Source organism: Lepidochelys kempii, chromosome 11, assembly GCF_965140285.1.
Source record: "Lepidochelys kempii isolate rLepKem1 chromosome 11, rLepKem1.hap1, whole genome shotgun sequence".
Taxonomy (NCBI): Eukaryota; Metazoa; Chordata; order Testudines; family Cheloniidae; genus Lepidochelys; species Lepidochelys kempii.
The window spans coordinates 4,602,713-4,619,538 of record NC_136390.1 but is presented as its reverse complement, the minus strand read 5'-3'; the positions used below and the strand labels follow the sequence as shown (position 1 = coordinate 4,619,538).

Sequence of the window (16,826 nt, the reverse complement as noted above, 5' to 3'; positions counted from 1 at the left end):
CCCTCTGAAGCACAACGTAGGCCATTGGGATGTTTTCAGAGAACATCATTTATTTCCCCCTCATTAAATACTAATAAACGGACTCATTGGAGCAGAGAACACCACATGTTATTTGCAACCAAACAGACCTATGGGGTCCTTTTGCACAGAGGCACTGTATGAAGAGGAAAATTACCAAGCATTCTTGAAGGTAATGTATAGAAAAGGGAACCCTTTTGAATAAAATAGCTGGGCGTTCTGAATTTATTAGTAGTGATGGGCCCAATGCCAAACTCAACATAGAGAGTTCAGAAGTGGATCCAAACTTGGCGGTTCAGGCCCATCTCGGTTGACTGGCTCTGTACATGCCCTGTGGAGAGCTGCCAAACTGTTAGCAATCAAATTCAGAAATGCCTGCTGGGGAATACCCAGCGGCCTGTCTGCTCCAATCCCTGATTGAACAATCAACACAGCATTAGATGAAAACAGTCCCATCCCTTCAGAAGCGGCAGGGCTGCATTCCTCAGTACTGGAGTGCCTTGCATGTTCCTGGTTGCCTGCCACGCAGCCAGTCGGTGTGAGCGTGCGACTGCCACTTGGCCTCCTGAGCTGTACCGCAACACACAGAGGGGGAATGAGTAGTTTTTAAAGGGAGACGCGGCCCAATGGCTTAGGAGCAGGAGACTTGACCTGGCAGGTGGTTGCTCTGGTTTTCCCACCCACCCCAGAAAGGATTGTACAGGTGTCCCTGATGGATGTCCCGACCGGACACAACACAAAACAGGGATCGTGGCCTCTGCCACAGCACAAGAAAGGACTCCAATTTTTCATCTTTATTCCAGCTGCCTGGTCTGCTGACAGGGCCTGGACTTAGTCTCTGTGACCATAAAGGGGGTGCTAGCCCCAGCCAGCCGTTAAACAGGATGTGCATTGGGGCTGGGGGCGGGTGTGGGGCTGGGCCCTCATGTGTTTGCGTGAGGGCTGCGGAAGGAAATCAGAAAAAGGCGGTGGTGAATTGCTCAGAAGGTCAGGAACTCATATACAAGACACCCACCTCCCTTCAAGCTCCATTTCCAAGCAGCCCAGAGCTTCCTCCAGTCGTGCCCTTCCTCCCAACAAGGATCCTGGTGGGTTACTCCAGCCCTTGAGCTGCAGTATTCTTCCACGGCATGAGGAAGAGATGGCCGAGGTGGAGGTTCCTCATTAAAAAACCCCCGAACACTCAGGCCCCCCCATCTCCCTTGAGATGGGGCATGGGGTGGGGTAGTTACAGGAGTGCTGTCTCACTTCCCCACAGTTATGTTTTCCAGACACAAAGATCCAAGCGTGTATGTCTCAGCTTAGAGAACTTATTTCACTTTAAAGAAAGCAACAAACAGAGAAAGAACTAATGTAATATTTCTGGGAGAGGGAGAGCGCTGTGTGTGCGCCTCGCTACAACATTTTGCAGCCGACCTGAAACACAAGCTGATACCTGCTTCACAGCTGCTAGGCAATGGGCAGGGAAATGCCTCCCCATTTAAAGGGGATCCACAAACCAACATCTCCTTGCAGTTAAAGATCCCCGTCCCATGCACACACAATCTGAGTGCCTCAGCCTAGCAGGGCCTAGTCTCTCTCCCTGCCTGACAGCTCTATTTTGGACCTGTTAGTTGGGAGATCCATCTTGGGCAATAGGCTGCAATTTGAAACGGGGCCTAAGAGAAGTTGATGCCTGTAGTGAGGCGGTGTGGCTCCCCGCCGCCCCGGAGAGAGACGAGCCCCTCTGGGCACCAGAGTGGGCAGAGCCTGGGAGGGTCAGGCGGTGCCCCGGAGGTATAAAGGCTCGACCTCAGAACTCACTGGGAAGACAGCCACCGGCGAGGCCAGACGCCTTCGACCGGTCCCGCGCCCGCCAGCCGGAGGAGTTGCCGGGGTCTGCCCCATGCCCACTACCCGGAGGAGTTGCCAGGGTCTGCCCCGCGCCACCACCCAGAGGAGTTGCCGAGTCTACCCCTGGCCAGCTACCCCGAGGAACCCATGGTGCTGGACCTCCCTGAGGACACCACCCTAACCCAGGTCCCTCAAGAGGGGGAGTCCGGAAGTAGCCCGGGGGGCAGCCGACCCTAGTCCGGCTGCAGCACGGCCAGAGCCCATGTCAGTGTGTTGCGGCCGGGATCCCCACTGACATAGCAGCGGGTTTTCTGCCGTGCTAGGGCCCCGGGTTGGGACGCAGTGGAGCGGGAGGGCCTGCGTCCCCCCTGCCACCCACCTCGTGGCTGGCTGTCTCCCCTTCTCCCAGGGTCTTTGGGGCCTGGGCCTGTTGCTACTGTGTATATTGCTACTGCTCAGCCCCTGCCTGAGCGCCTGACTCCTTGTTGCCCTGCCCTGACCCCGGGCCTGGGCTTATTGATACTATTTGTACTATTACGGCTCAGCCATGCCTGAGGTCTGAGCGCCTGACTCCTTGTTGCCCGGCTCTGACCTAGGGCCCGGGCTTACTGTCCTTATTGCAGTTGTCGCAAGGGCCGCCGAGGGAGACTCCTGCGGCCGGACTAATTCCCCCAAGACATCAACGGTGCGTAGTGAGGCGGTGTGGCTCCCCGCCGCCCCGGAGAGGGACGAGCCCCAGCTAACCCCTTGAAAATGCCCAACTGCCATTGAGGATGCAGGATCCGGGAGCTTTCCACCTCCATTTGACCAGGCCATCAGCAGGGGCAGGTCACCAGGCTCACCACACACAAAACGGCTCCTCCAGCCCTGCACCTCCGCAGACCGTACATTGCAGCAGACCCAGTTAAAATGAAACCACATTAGCCTTGACAGGAAACCTTGAATTGTGACTGTCTCAAGGAAACTCCATTAATTACTGTTCCCATCATACCCCCAAAAATCAAATGCTGTGGATCAGGTTTAATTGGCTATTGATTTCTTCTCTTATTACCTACACTTGTGCAGAGATGCCATCAGGCAGACTGGATGCCTCCGATCATTCTCCCTGGCAGCTGGGATTAAAAGCAGCGGGTGCACACTTCCTGGTATGTGATGGATTGCCGCAGCGTGCCAACAAAAATCGTTGGCAGGATGAATGGCCGTGCTTTGCTGATCTCCAGCGCTGCTGAGTTTCAGAGCAGCTGTTGGTGCGAAAGCAAATACCCTCAGGGACCGAGGGCCAAGCAAAGGGGTGAAGTGTCTAAGAACATGAGGATTTAGTGCTTATAAAAGTGAGGGGTTGACAGCAACGAGTCAAGAGAGAAGGTTGCTGAAGAGCGCTTCCAGTCCAGAGTCCACACATGGCTCTGACAGCCCTCTTCAGTCCTAACCTCCACAACCACGGCTAGTCTAGTCATATCATACACTAGGCTGCTGAACCAAACCAACCCCCCCACAAGTATGCTAATTAAATGGAAGTCAAGGACAACTCGTGATCTGCTCATCGGCCGCCCCAAACACCACTCCCCTCTTGAGCTGCTCAGGTGATTTTCTTCCCTAGGCTGGGTTGCTCTCTCATTAGCTGGCAACACTCTTTGTTGTTTAACAGGAGATTATGGCCAGGCCTCCTGAACCCACGCACCACTTTAATCCATGAACACTGACTTTTCCCTAATTGTGCCTTGACAGGGAGGCAGATGAACCCCCCCGAATTGCCATTTAATTAATAGCCAGGTGCCTCTCAGGATGTGTGGCCGAGTTCCAAGCTGCCACTCACCCTCCTCAGCAGCTTGAGACCCAAGGAGACTCACTCCGGCTATGTTTATCTGATTATATCTCTACCTATATCTATCTGTATGCACCATGATAATCCCTCTCCACCACTGCTCTCCAGAACTGCCACTCCTCCTTTCACTGCCTCCGGCGGCACAAAGCAGCCCCGGAACTGACTGCATTCCCCTTTCAGTCACGTCTCAGCTCCTGATCTCTCTCTCTCTCTCTCTCACTTGTTAAAGTGAAGTGTATTGGATAAGAATGTGATGGGAGCCCTGGATCTTTTGAGGAAATACGGAGTCAAGGAGGTTGCAATCAGCCATGTCCCAGGGTAGAGGCAGGGACACAAGCTGCTTCTTGCAGGGTCCCTTAACAGGGAGAGGCAAGAAATTATCCCTTAGGCCACAGGAGCCAAATGCACAGTTCTCCAGCTAAGTAGGTTGGGGCAGGATTAGTACTTGGGTGGGAGATCATCAAGAAAAAATGCAGGTAAAAGGTGGAGGGGCTTCAGTAGGTGGTACTCTTCTCTTGAAGGTTATACCGATCAATGGTTTGGTCTGATGCTAGGCGCAATGAGCTGCTACAAGTCCAGCCCACTTGTGTTACCTAAAGATCAGGTAATGCTTTTTAGATCAGTACGGGTGTGGTCTTACCCTGTCCTGGCCTCACTCCAACTCAGGAGAGGACATCTGCCAACTTGAGAGTCCCCCAGATGTTCAGCTGGAGGAGACACTCTTCACCTGCTGTCAGACACTTGTGTTGCTGGTGAAGAGCAGATGTGTGTTATTCCAGATGTGGCTGCATTTCAGTGGTGGGTGAAGGGATTCCCTAAGTGGTGCGTGGCAAGGCTAAGCTACGTCCATTTCCTATCTGTGGATGAAAGGTTCTAGAGAGGTGCAAGAAACCGGACTCCATTACTGTATTGCAAATACGACACCACACCCCTCGGTGGGGCGTCGGCAACAATGATTGAACCTGGGATCTCAACACATGAGTTTCTGCTGCTTGAGCTAACAAACTCTGTCAGCCATGCCCATAGCAGCTTGATCTACCTTGGTGTGCCCCACTCCTGCCCAACCCAAAGGGGGACAGTGCCCCACGCTGAGTGGGCGTGTCTTACAAAAAGATTAGCCCTCCAAACTGGCTGGCTAACCTGTATGCACCAATCCCACATTTGCCCAGGCAGCCGAAGAAATTGCAAATGCAAGTTAAACAGACATTTTGAGCGTATGGCCCACCATCCCCAGTTCCATATTGTGAAGACCATTGAGCGGTATAACCTTCAAGAGAAGAGCACCACCTACTGAAGCCCCTCCACCTCTTACCTGCGTAACTGCACAGCCACATAAATGGCCATGAAATCCTGCCTTTGCCCATGCACTGCCTTTTGTGCCACATGACTGGCCAGCCAAGGGTTTGGGGCTTAGTGGAGAGGAGACTAGGCAGACCTAAGGAAGCTGAATGACATCCTGACAGCACAGAATCACTGAAGATTAGGGTTGGAAGGGACCTTAGGAGGTTGGCTAGTCCAACCCCCTGCTCAAAGCAGGACCAACACCAACTAAATCATCCCAGCCAGGGCTTTGTCAGGCCGGGCCTTAAAAACCTCTAAGGATGGAGATCCTACCACCTCCCTAGGGAACCCATTCCAGTGCTTCACCACCCTCCTACTGAAATAGTGTTTCCTAATATCCAACCTAGACCTCCCCGACTGCAACCTGAGACCATTGCTCCTTGTTCTGTCATTTGCCACCACTGAGAACAGCCAAGCTCCATCCTCTTTAGAATCCCCCTTCAGGTAGTTGAAGGCTGCTATCAAATCCCCCCTCATGCGTCTCTTCTACAGATTAAACAAGCCCAGTTCCCATAGCCTCTCCTCATAAGTCATGTGCCCCCAGCCCCCTGATCATTTTTGTTGCCCTCCGCTGGACTCCCTCCAATTTGTTCACATTCTTTCTGTAGAGGGGAGGCACTGAAGAGGTGCTTGCCTGGTGTAGACGAGGTGCTCTGCCTGGCGTTCAGGTGCTCTGCAGACTGGTGCCTTTTCCAGCTGTGAAACTCCACACGTACACAGGAGAGAGACCCCATGTCCTACACGGCAGGAGCTCTGCAGCCATACCTGCCCTGTGGCATTCTGGGCCACAGCAGGCTGTTTGTACATGAATATACTGAGAACCTAGAACAGTTCTAAACTGGAGACTGGGACACAGGTCGATAGCTTTTGAAGGGATCTATGGACAACATTGTACCGACACGAGAATCAGTAGGAACTGCTGGGGAATTTCGTTCCCAGAATTCTGCTGTATAATACATATTTCATGTTTCAAAATTTAACCACTCTGTCACTGGGAAAATGCAGGCGGAGACCAAGAACAGTCGCAGTTTATGTAGGACCTACTGTACAATGTTTGGCCAGCCAGCAGAGGGTGCGTATATTAAAAATGCTGTGCACCGATATGCACTGCAGTTGCCAATGTGACCATTCGTTGTCGTGCACAAAGGTGCTAATCAAGGATTGGGACCTCCCCCTCCCTCAAGCTAAGGTCTTGGCACACAACATAAATGACCATCCCGACTCCAAAGAGCACATGCTGTTTGAGTTCTTACGGTGCCCACCACGGTTCCATCTGAGCACCTACCTTGGAGACGTGGTTGTCCATAAACTGGGAAGAAAATAGGGTCGGGGGAATCAGAGACTGGCTAGGGGTGATGGAGGAGAGGCCATAAAACGGCAAAGAAATGTGGTGTCCAGCTATTCCTATGGCCCTGCATCGTGAACATCCCTACATTCATGTTCACGATGCAGGGAGCATTGTTGTTCCTGTTTTTGCAGATGGGGAAACTGAGGCACAGAGAGGAGTGGTAATGGGCTCAAAGTCACACAGGGAGGCTGGGGCAAAGGCAGGAACAGAACCCAGCTCTCTCGAGTCCCAGCTGCATGTCTGTGCATGGATTGGAGAGCCAAACAAATGAGTGTATCTATGAAAACAAGGCCAGGGTGCCCTGCTGGAATCACTGCCTAGGATTGCCCCTAGCCACTTCTCTGTCCTGCTGTGTGGACAGGGGGCAAGGAGAAGCTCACTGCAGGCTGCTCCTTTGAAGCTCCTTTGCCCTCAGCAGCCTCCTAGCGAGGCCATTGGAGCCGCAAAAGGGACAAGGAAACCCCAGTAGCTGCAAGCCCCAGCGGAGATCGCTAGCCGGCTGGCTGTGGGCGTTCCATGGGAGATGTCAGCGGTGCTGGGTGAAGACCCTGGCAGGCCCTAGGAAGGACAGGCTAGGTAGGCAGTAAGAAGCAGGACCCCAGAAGTCCAGGTTATGCAGAAGCCTCGCTACGAGTCTGTGTGCTGGGTGCCCATCTCAGTAGCAACACTTCGCTTAACAAAGTACTGGACAGTCACCATGTGTGTCTGGGTCACCTTCCCCTTGACAGATAAGGATGCAGGTCAACGGCCCTGGAGCAGGGAGTGCGTCTCACCCCACTTCCCTTCGAGAGCAGGACTGGGGCAGAAGCTAAACGCAGCAGGTCAAATTCTCCTCCCAGCTAGACGGGGGCAGCCTCCTTGAAAACAACAGGGTTGTGGGGGCACAACGCAGGAGATTGTGGCTGGGTCCATTTACAGAAAGGGACACTCGCAAGTCTCAGCATAGGCCTCACGGGTCACTTGGTTCAACGCAGGGGTGATGAAAGCAGGGCCCCGGCCCAGCATGGCTAGCAGCCATCCTCTCCCTGTCACTGCAGTGATGGCAAACTAGCAGGCTCGAACTGCTGCTGAATGCCAGCATCATGGTTATTGATCCCCCACGAAAGACAAATACAAGCAAACACAGGAGTCGGGGGCTTGGCAGTTGGGTAGTGGCGAAGAGAGAGAGAGATTATATATATTTATATATAGAGAGAGATATTATAGTTTGCACTGCAGCCTTAGCTAACAGGCAGTTGGCTTTTAGCTCATGCGGTAGAGGCTCATGCACCAAGCTCCAGAGGTCCTCGGTTCGATCCTGCGTGCTGACGACTAGGGTCTGTCGGCGTTACAATTGCACAGAGTAACCATTGTTCGGCTGGAAATGAAAAGCCACTGGCCCAGGGATTTCTGTCATGGCTGAATTCCTGTAAACCTGGCAGGCAAAAGGTTAAGGAATAAGCAGCAGCAAGCAGCAACTTTGAGGGCTGCCTGGGAAGGCAAAGGCTGCTCTTCCTCTGGATGCGACAGGCTTATCGCCTGATTACGGGTGACATCACTGGTGATGCAAAAGGGGACGCTCCACAAAAGGCCAGGAGAAGAGGAGAAATCAAGCCCAGATCCTTAAAAACAATCAAAACTTAAGCTCCCTGTTCGTCAACGATCGATCGGCTCACTTTGTTCTCCACTGACCGCAAGGGAATACTTATCTCCCATTCACAGACAAGCTAATCAGTTTCCCTCAGGTTTTCAGCTTTATCACAGCCACAATAATCATGTTGCCAACATCCACGAGCCAGAGTTTTTCATTTCCATCAACAGCCAAGAAGGTGCACAAGCCAGATACTCACAGAGGACCAGGGTTCCTCCTCCTTCCCCCGACTCCCCAAACAGGGATGGGAGGACAACACGATCTGCCACTGTGCTCAAACGGTTGCTTTCTCTCGCATCCCACTCTGACACCCCCTTTTTCTTTACCATTCCCCTGATCCCCCGAGGGAAAGTGGAGAGCAACGTGTGTGATGAGTTAAACTAGCTCCCGTTCTCCACCGAAACATGGCCGAGAAGGGTAATGAACGGAATGGGCCCAGGTTCATTGCTGGAGGAAATCCCATGACACCAATGGAGGGATGAGCCTGGCATGGGTGTTGGCAAGTCTGTCAGGCTGGGATATGCCCTGGGAGGGCACTGCTGGTGGGGCAGGGGTGGTCATACATGCTGCCTAGGCACTGCTGGTGGGGGATCATACATGCTGAGTAAGCCCAGGCACAATGGGGCTGCATGCAGAGGACATGGCCTGAAACTCCCTCGCTGGCACAGGGTTTGTCTGACTCTTCTCCTTGACTTTTCAAATGGGGCATTTTTATCTGCAGAACTCCTGTTAGCATCAGGGGAAGCACCTGGCAGCGCTCCATCCAGGCAGCCTTTCCACCCCCCCACTCCGCCCAGGGAAAATCGATCAATCCTGATGAGGGAGGTTACTTTTTGCCCTGCTCCTCCTCGCTCCCAGACAGTGTCTACGGTGTTTGGACAATGACAAAGCAGAGCAACTGATCGTGCTCAAGACTGTTTGTCTCCACTCCCACAACCTGCATCCCTGTTATCTGACTCCCTGTGTACGTCTGGGACACAGGCGCACGTTCCGAGCCTGACACATGCATCAGAGCGGAGTCGGCCTGGCTCGTGCCTCCGTTATACCATCTCCTGCTGCTGCAAAGATCGGGGCTGTGCATCTGCAGGCACTTGAATGAGTCTTTAAACTTCTCCGCCTCAGGGAGTGCCTTACGGGGACCGGGAGATTAAGATCCTGGTAGCTCTACCCTCTAAGCACTGAAAGACCATGAGAAGTTTGCAGTTGTGTTATTTCTGTCCCAGGAACAGATCCCCGAGGTGCAAATCTTGCTCTCATCCGCAGCCTGAGCTGGGAGGGCCTAGCCCAGGGTATGCGGCCTGTGCACAGAGGCCATTCTCCTGTTCTGTGCATCCCAGCGCACGGTGGGCTTGGAGGGGGTGGAGAAGGTGGATCTGCTGCCATGCATGTCCCCCCAGCCATTTCCTGCAATGGAAAGGGGACAGGAGCAACTGCAACCTTGAGGCCTGATGGTGGACAGCCATATGCTGCTGCAGCCGCTGGCCGAGCTGAATGGTCTCACTCAATAGCGAGAGGCTACAGTAGAGAAGGATACTACTCACATCGGCTGGAGTGTGGCTTTTTGGGGCTCTGGGGTCCTGTTTAAAGCCCTAGCAGAAACAGACACGCCCCTTCTTGTGACTGCAAAGGTCTCTCACTGTAGCACGGCTGAATGACTGCGCCTGGGAATTGCGTATCAGACAGCAGCGAGGAAGCGCAGCCAGGAGAGCAGCTGCAAGGCTGTAACACCACGCATTGAGCACCCCATGGGTGTCCTTATGAGCAAACAATCCTGGCAGAGCTAAATAACCAGCGCTGTACGAGGTGGGGCCTGGCCCAGGCTCCTGCGCGCTGTTTTTGAATGCGGAGGATAAGTTTGCAGCGTGGGCTGAGGAATGGGACCAGAGCTCCGGTCCAGTCCCACTGACCCAGCGGGGAGAAGCAGGGCTGCTGACAAGGAGCCTGAGAGCTGACCAATGAGGCTTGGCAAGAAGGAGCTTCACTCCACCTTACACGAATTGCAGGTGGCAGAGCAAACACCTGCCCAATACGGGACAAGCAGCCAGCCGCGCTGACTTCACTGCCGTCGTGTAAAGTGACTTTAGTGCTCTGCCAGGTGTAGCCCTTTATCCACGTGCCCCCAAACTGCCCTAACCCTGACCTCAAGGGACCAGCACCATGGCTGCAGTGGGGAGTTCTAGGGCCCCGGCCCATTCAGATCTTAGAGTGCCAAACATGACAATTGCCCCCATTGTTAATTTCTTACTATTTAAGTTCTTCTGAGCAAAGCAATCTGGGACTCCCTGTCACTCTCCACCTTGACCTCAGCTTCCCTCCCAAAGCCAGAAAGTCTTGCCATTTGCACTCGGACTTTCTTCTTTCCTTGTAGCTCCGTCTTGTTTGGCAGCTGTGCATCTTTGCCTGGATTCATCCTGATTTCGACCCCTCCTCTGTTATCCCCAGTTCATGCCTTAACTGCTTCCCTTTTTGACTACTGAAGGTCAGCCTCTTCTGGCTTTCAACAGTCCCATGGTCTGGAGTCACTGAGCAGTTCAGACTAATCTCTGACTCCAGGACATAGGACCGTGTCACGGAAGAGAGTGGGCCTGGTGCCAGGCCTTAGCCCCTTAGGCACGGTTGTGGGAATTTTAGTTGCCAGCATGTGTCTGAGAGGAGGCTCGTGACTGGCTTGGGAGTGTAGGAGACACAGCTCTTGACTCAGTCTGGGAGAGACCTGGCATACAGACTGCCTGCAGGATAACTGCCTGAGGATGGAGCAGGGGGCCAGACTCCACTGTGAGCAGCTTGGAAACAGCCAAATGGACCATGGTGAGTCCAGGAACAAGACCAGCAGGAGGACTTCCTAGGGAGCAATGGGGAAGCCCTGATATGAGATTGACCATGAACTCCTGGGGAAAGACCAGCAAGGACGTGAGAGGGGCCCAGATGCAGATGAAAGCTTTGTTATTTCTATTAATAAGCCTGGCCCCATAAAGGGAGATTTTCATGACTGACCTGTTGTGTAGTGTTTGCTTGACCAACTGAAAGGAAACTGAGGCACAGCAGCACATCCAGACGAAGGTACAGCGGCCCTCTGATGCCATCTCTGCAGGCATCCACCTTGAAACTGCCTTCCTGGCCTTAGCTACTGCGTATGAAACTTGGTCTGTCCTCTCCTTGAGCTGATAACCACCCACTCCTTCACCTCTCTTCCATTCCCCTGTGCTTCACTTCCAGGCCTGGTCCCTCGCTGGCCCTTCCTTGCGCTTTTCCATTAGTTGGGTTGCCTTCTGTTATGCTGTTTAGTCATCCTGTACTCCTCTCCCTTCACCTCATCTAGTGTCCCCGTGAAGACACCTTTGTGTCTCTCTCTTGTGATTGTCTTGCTCTCTGCGTACACTGTGCACGAATGCATCACACCGTAGCAAAATTACATCAGAGATCGGGGCCGTCCCCGCACACGGGAAATGGACACAGATCTTGCCTGTTAGTTGCATAATACAAAGACCCAACAGCTGCTCAGTTTCGCACATCACTGCTCCAGAGCTACACCAATTTTAGCCTCCAAGTATCTCAGCCTATAACACAGCTGCTCCACGCACACAAACTCCCCAGCCTCTTGCCCCACTGAGGGAGACTGGCCTGAATGAGGAGCCCGGTTCTGGGTCACTCCCGGTCTCTTTGCAAATTTGCAAACACGGAGACACAAAGTCAATGTCTCAGAGCCAAACCACCCGAGCCTTTGGGCGGGGGGCTCAAACTCAGGGGGTGGATTGAAGAAGGAGAGCCCCCTGGGCAAAGGAATTGGGGGCTCAGTGATAGGGCCTGCCGTGGTGTCCGGAGTGGGGTGAGCCCAGGAGAGGTGGTGCTGAGCTAGGGTAGGCGAGTGGCTGCAGCCTCTCCATCAAGTCTGGTGTGCAATTGGGCCACATAATTGAGCCTTCTCTTGCAGCTGGGGCTCTTTGCTCCACCTCATCTGCTGGGTCTGACCCCTCCCTCTCCTGGGGATTCAGGCTCCCCCCCACAACCTCTTTGCTGGTTCTACCCCTTCAGTGGAGTGGGGTTCTCAAACCCCCTCTCTCCCCGCAAGACTCTGTCTCCCCCAGCAGTGGCTGGAGGCAGGAGATGAGGGACCGAGCAGATGAGCTCCTGCCAGCCAGCCTATGGGATGGCGGCTGGAGAGTGAGGGGGTAGGAGCGGCACAGAAGCTACAGAAGCCCCTACGGGCTTTCGTCAACCTTGTTGCCCCGTTCAAAATCCAGAGGTTGTGATTCGAGCCCTTCCTGCATCTGAGTAATTGAGCAGCTGGAGGCAAATCCCTGCCTAGGGCAGAGGTGCCATGGGGTCCTGGCACCTGCCCTCCAGCTGCTCTCCATTTCTCCATCCTAGATACGGAGGTGCAGCCTCAGGCAGCCCAGAGTGGGGGTCTGCTGATCCCCCTACTGTTCCCCTGGAGTGGCTTGTTGTTGCTGCTCAAGTCAAGCATCTCTTGCAGCCAAGGTTGGGACACAGGCTCCATCACTCACCTCCCTCCCTCCATACATGCACAGAGCAGGACTGAACTCATTACCTCCGCCCCTTCTTTGGAAGCAGGGTCCCCTCTCCTACAGCTGGCAGGACGCAGGAGACTGGGTCTCTGGCTGCAAGGCCCACGACCCAGCACATGCAGTGCCTCAGAGAGATGGCCAGGTCCAACTGTGTATGACCTGTCGCTGGGTGTGGGCATTATATGTTCCCCCATGGCTATCAGCTGTAGCCTTCAGTCTCTTGTCAAGATGCCAGGGCAGTTTGTAGTCTAGCAAACTTTGGGTTCCCGCAAGAAAGGGCTTTTCTGGGCAGGGTGACCACCCATCCTGAATTGGGCAGGACAGTCACAAAATGGAAAGTTCAAGTCCTGGGCCTCGGCTGAATGACTCAGGGACAGTATTTGTTTTGGATTGCCTGCCCAAGGCTCACGGGCGGTGCCAGTCTCTTCCCTGGGGGTGGGGGGCTAAGCTGGGCCTTCGCCCCCATTGCCATGAGGCCCCACCCACTAGCCAGGCTGGAAGCCAGAACTTGGCTGTGGTAAGAGCCGCCCAGGGAGCTGGACCAAAGGCATCAGAGCCTTCCCAAAAGCGGGGAGGCAGGGGCCCTCGACCCCTGAGACCCTGCCCCTCCAAGGCCCTGCCCCTCCTCTTCCTGCCTGGGGTGGGGGGTTGAAAGAAACCCCTTGCCTGTGCCCGGGCCCCCCGCCCAGGGCAGGTGGAGAGACCCAGGCTCACCACAGTTGCTTGTGCGGCTCTCCCTGACCTGGCTCTGGTGCGGGGAAGGCCTCGGAGCTGCAGCTGGGCCATGCTAAGAGCTGTGCGGGCAGCTATGCGGAGCCTCCACCTGCCCGCGGTGCGGGGGGCCTGCCAAGAGCAGCCCCTGGCCTGTGTTCCTGCCCCCAAGTCCCTCCGTCCAGGGCAGGTGGAGGGTTCGCAGCTGCCCACCGCTGCCCGCACGGCTCTTAGCACGGCCCGGCTGCGGCTCTGAGGCCCCCGCCGCACCGGAACTGGGTCGGGGAGAGCGGCATGGGCAGCTGTGGTGAGCCGGCGTCGAGTCTCGGACCCTCCACCTCCACCTGTCCTGGGCCAGGCGGCAAGCCTGGGGGATGGGGACATGGGTTGGGGGCTGCTCTCAGCCCCCCTGCACCATGTGGAGATGGAGGATCTGCGTGGCTCCCCACAACTGCCCGGGCTCCCCACTTGGGCTCCATGCTAGCCTGGCCGGGCAGGTGGGCCCTCAGAGGGAAGAGAAGGGGTAGGGGGTGGGGTCCGGCCCATCCACTTTCAAAAAGTGGGAGGGCTATGGCCCCCCCCCCCGTCCCTCCCAGTTCTAGCGCCTCTGAGCTGGATTGCAGTGGGGAGCCCCAGACCCTCCAACTGCCCTGGGCAGCATACCCTGGGGGGTGGGGCCAGGGGCTGCTCTTGGCCCCCCTGGCTGGTAAAGGGTCTGGGGCTCCCCACAGCGGCTCAGCCTTCCCAAGCTCCACCCAGGGGAGCAGGAGGTGGGGCTCCTGAGTGTGTCCCACTTTTGCCTTTGGAAAAAATGTTCTCCCCAATTCTGGGAGTGAAAGGAAAGTGTTTCCTCTACCTCGTGCTCAGTGTAAATAGATGTTTCTCAATCAGCCCAGAGCTCTCAGATTCCTACACAGCTGTTGTTACTGTGTAAGTGGCTGCATTTTACAGCCTTCGACCCTCATTGCATTTGCCCAGGGGAACGTTCCAGATCCCACGCCACCCCAGAAACGGAAAATACCTCAAGGTTGATGAGATCTTCAGAACCGGGCTATTTCTGTAAAGAGGGTGCAGTAATGGCCAAGGGGGCTGTATCCAAACAGATCTGTATAGCAGCCAGGCCCATTCTCCGTATGCCATCTCCTGCTCCTTCCTGTGGAGGGAGCCAGCGGGCTGCATCCCCTTGCCTGTGAAATTCATTCACCCACCTATACAGACAATGTCCATGAAGCCATACATTCCATAGCAGATCTGGAAGAGCAGGTCCTGGCGCTGCCATTTGGCGGAAGGACTGAAGGTCGACCAGATGAGCCACGAGATACTGGCGATGAGGAAGAGGGAACCCAAGATGGCTGCTGCTATCTGAACCTTCTCAATGACTGTCAGAGAGATGGCCTGCCACTGCAAGGGAAGGAAGGGATGGGAGGAAGGGAAAATAACATTCAGGGACAAAGAGAGAGGGAAGGAGGGGGAAAAGACAGGAGATTAGATCTGTGGTGAACACCAGCATTTAAACAATCACATAGTGGCTTCCCATCCCCAAGTGCTTTACAACTCGACAGACAAACACTACACAGGGATCACTTCACCCACCACTGACATGCAGTCACCTCTGGGGATGGAGTACAGCAGCTGTTTAAAAGAGCACAGCCATGTTCCACATTTTGGATCTGGAAGCGAAGAAGAATCCTGTATCCAACTGAAACTGCAAAGGGAATCCAGGGAGGCAGAGGGCAACTACCTGAGATGGACTTTTGCCAGACGCTGAGGGTAATGAACAGCCCCTGCTCTCATGTCAAGTACAGTGGTATGATGATTTGGGGGATCTGTCTGTATGGTTTATGAATTCTGGTTGATATCATCAAGCTGTTACTATGAAGTTTGCTGTATCATGGAATTTCTGTGTAAAATGTAGAATCCACCATGGGCTGAGAGGGCTTGTTGCATGCACCCACTGGAATAGGGACAATGGAGAGCAGTTAACCTTAGTGACTGTATTGTGACCACACAATGGGTGTGCTAAGGGAAACTAGTTTTCCCCAACCCCTCAACAGCCAGCTGAAGTTTGGGAAGTGGAAAATTGCCAGCATCAGAACAAAGGAACCAGGTGTTGTTGGTGGGACATATAAATGCGGGAGACTCATGAGCCAAACAGGAAGCTTTGGACAGGAGAGAGGAAGAGATGAGTATGCTTTTGTAGCAGAGAGGTCCTGTTTAACTGTGAACAGCCCAGGTCAGAAAATGACAGCTGGGGTGGAGAGGGATCCATGCTTCAGAAGAGACATCATGAAGCTGCAGAGGAAGGTTCCTGGGCACCCCAGAGGGCTCTCCCCTGGCCCAAAGATCTCTCCATAATGGTGAGCCAACAGGCAGAGAAATGCATAAAGCAATGGCTATTATTTTGTATAGAGCTGTACCTCTCTCTCATGCTGTTATGTAAAGAGCAATGGTGTTTTAAAACCCTGTGCAAAGTCTGTGCGTTGTGTGTTACACCTATCACATGCCCTTGAAAAGTTACCCTGTGGATCTGGAATACCCCCATGGCTGGAATTCTGGGACACAGTTTGTTTAAGCTACAAGAAATTCTGAAGAGTCAGCAATGGTCTCAGGGGCTAGGTAGTTGACTGGCAAAGGTCTCAGTTCTCAGGAGGGGGTGCTAGACAGAGGAAAGGCATCCCAAGAGAGTGTCTAGAGACCCCAAGCTAGGGGCAGTGCATGGACTCTGTTCAGACTCTGGAGGCTGAAAGCACACCCCACATGTGGATCCCCTCAGAGTAGTCTGGAGAATGTCCTAGAGGAGGCACTTGACTAAATCTGTAACAAGTGTGATGTTAACGACGCCATGCCTTAGGATCTCTAGTTTATACTGTGACGGGTTGGATCACAGAACCCCCCTTGGGAACTGCCAACCAATGTGCCATGGCTACTTCTGCCCCTGCTTTCCCTGCCCTCCCAGCATGGGACTTCAATGCCCTGCCTGGTTTGAGCCAGACCCGCTAGCCTGCTGCAAACCCAGACCCAGGTCTGAGCCACGTCCTCTAGCAGCTGTAGACTTAACTGAAAGCAACGTACAGAAGTGTGCCTGTCTTTAACACTCAGATGCCCAACTCCCAATGGGGTCCAAACCCGAAATAAATCCGTTTTACCCTGTATAAAGCTTATACAGGGTAAACTCATAAATTGTTTGCCCTCTATAACCCTGATAGAGAGATATGCACAGCTGTTTGCCCTCCTCAGGTATTAATACATACTCTGGGTTAATTAATAAGTAAAAAGTGATTTTATTAAATACAGAAAGTAGGATTTAAGTGGTTCAGTCTAACAGACAGAACAAAGTGAATTACCAAGCAAAATAAAATAAAACATGCAAGTCTAAACCTAATACAGTAAGAAAACTGAATACAGATAAAATCTCACCCTCAGAGATGTTTCAATAAGCTTCTATCACAGACTGGATGCCTTCCAGGCTGGGCAAAATGCTTTCCCCTGGTCCAGCACTGGGCATTGCACTGAGATCTACCAACTCACCTCACACATGCCAGTAAATGGTAACTGTTTGTGGTCACTGATGGCCCTGGGCTGAATTTGCACCCA

At 53.8% G+C, this 16,826-nt stretch overlaps 1 protein-coding gene across 1 annotated transcript in view; it reads right to left on the bottom strand.

Moving 5' to 3' along the window:
- MARCHF4 (membrane associated ring-CH-type finger 4) overlaps positions 1-16,826 on the bottom strand; it is a 158,552-nt gene that overhangs the window by 12,707 nt on the left and 129,019 nt on the right. Inside the window, exon 3 of the mRNA XM_073305012.2 lies at positions 14,441-14,633. Coding sequence (XP_073161113.1) covers positions 14,441-14,633 — 193 coding nt within the window. The remainder of the gene's footprint in view (positions 1-14,440; positions 14,634-16,826) is intronic.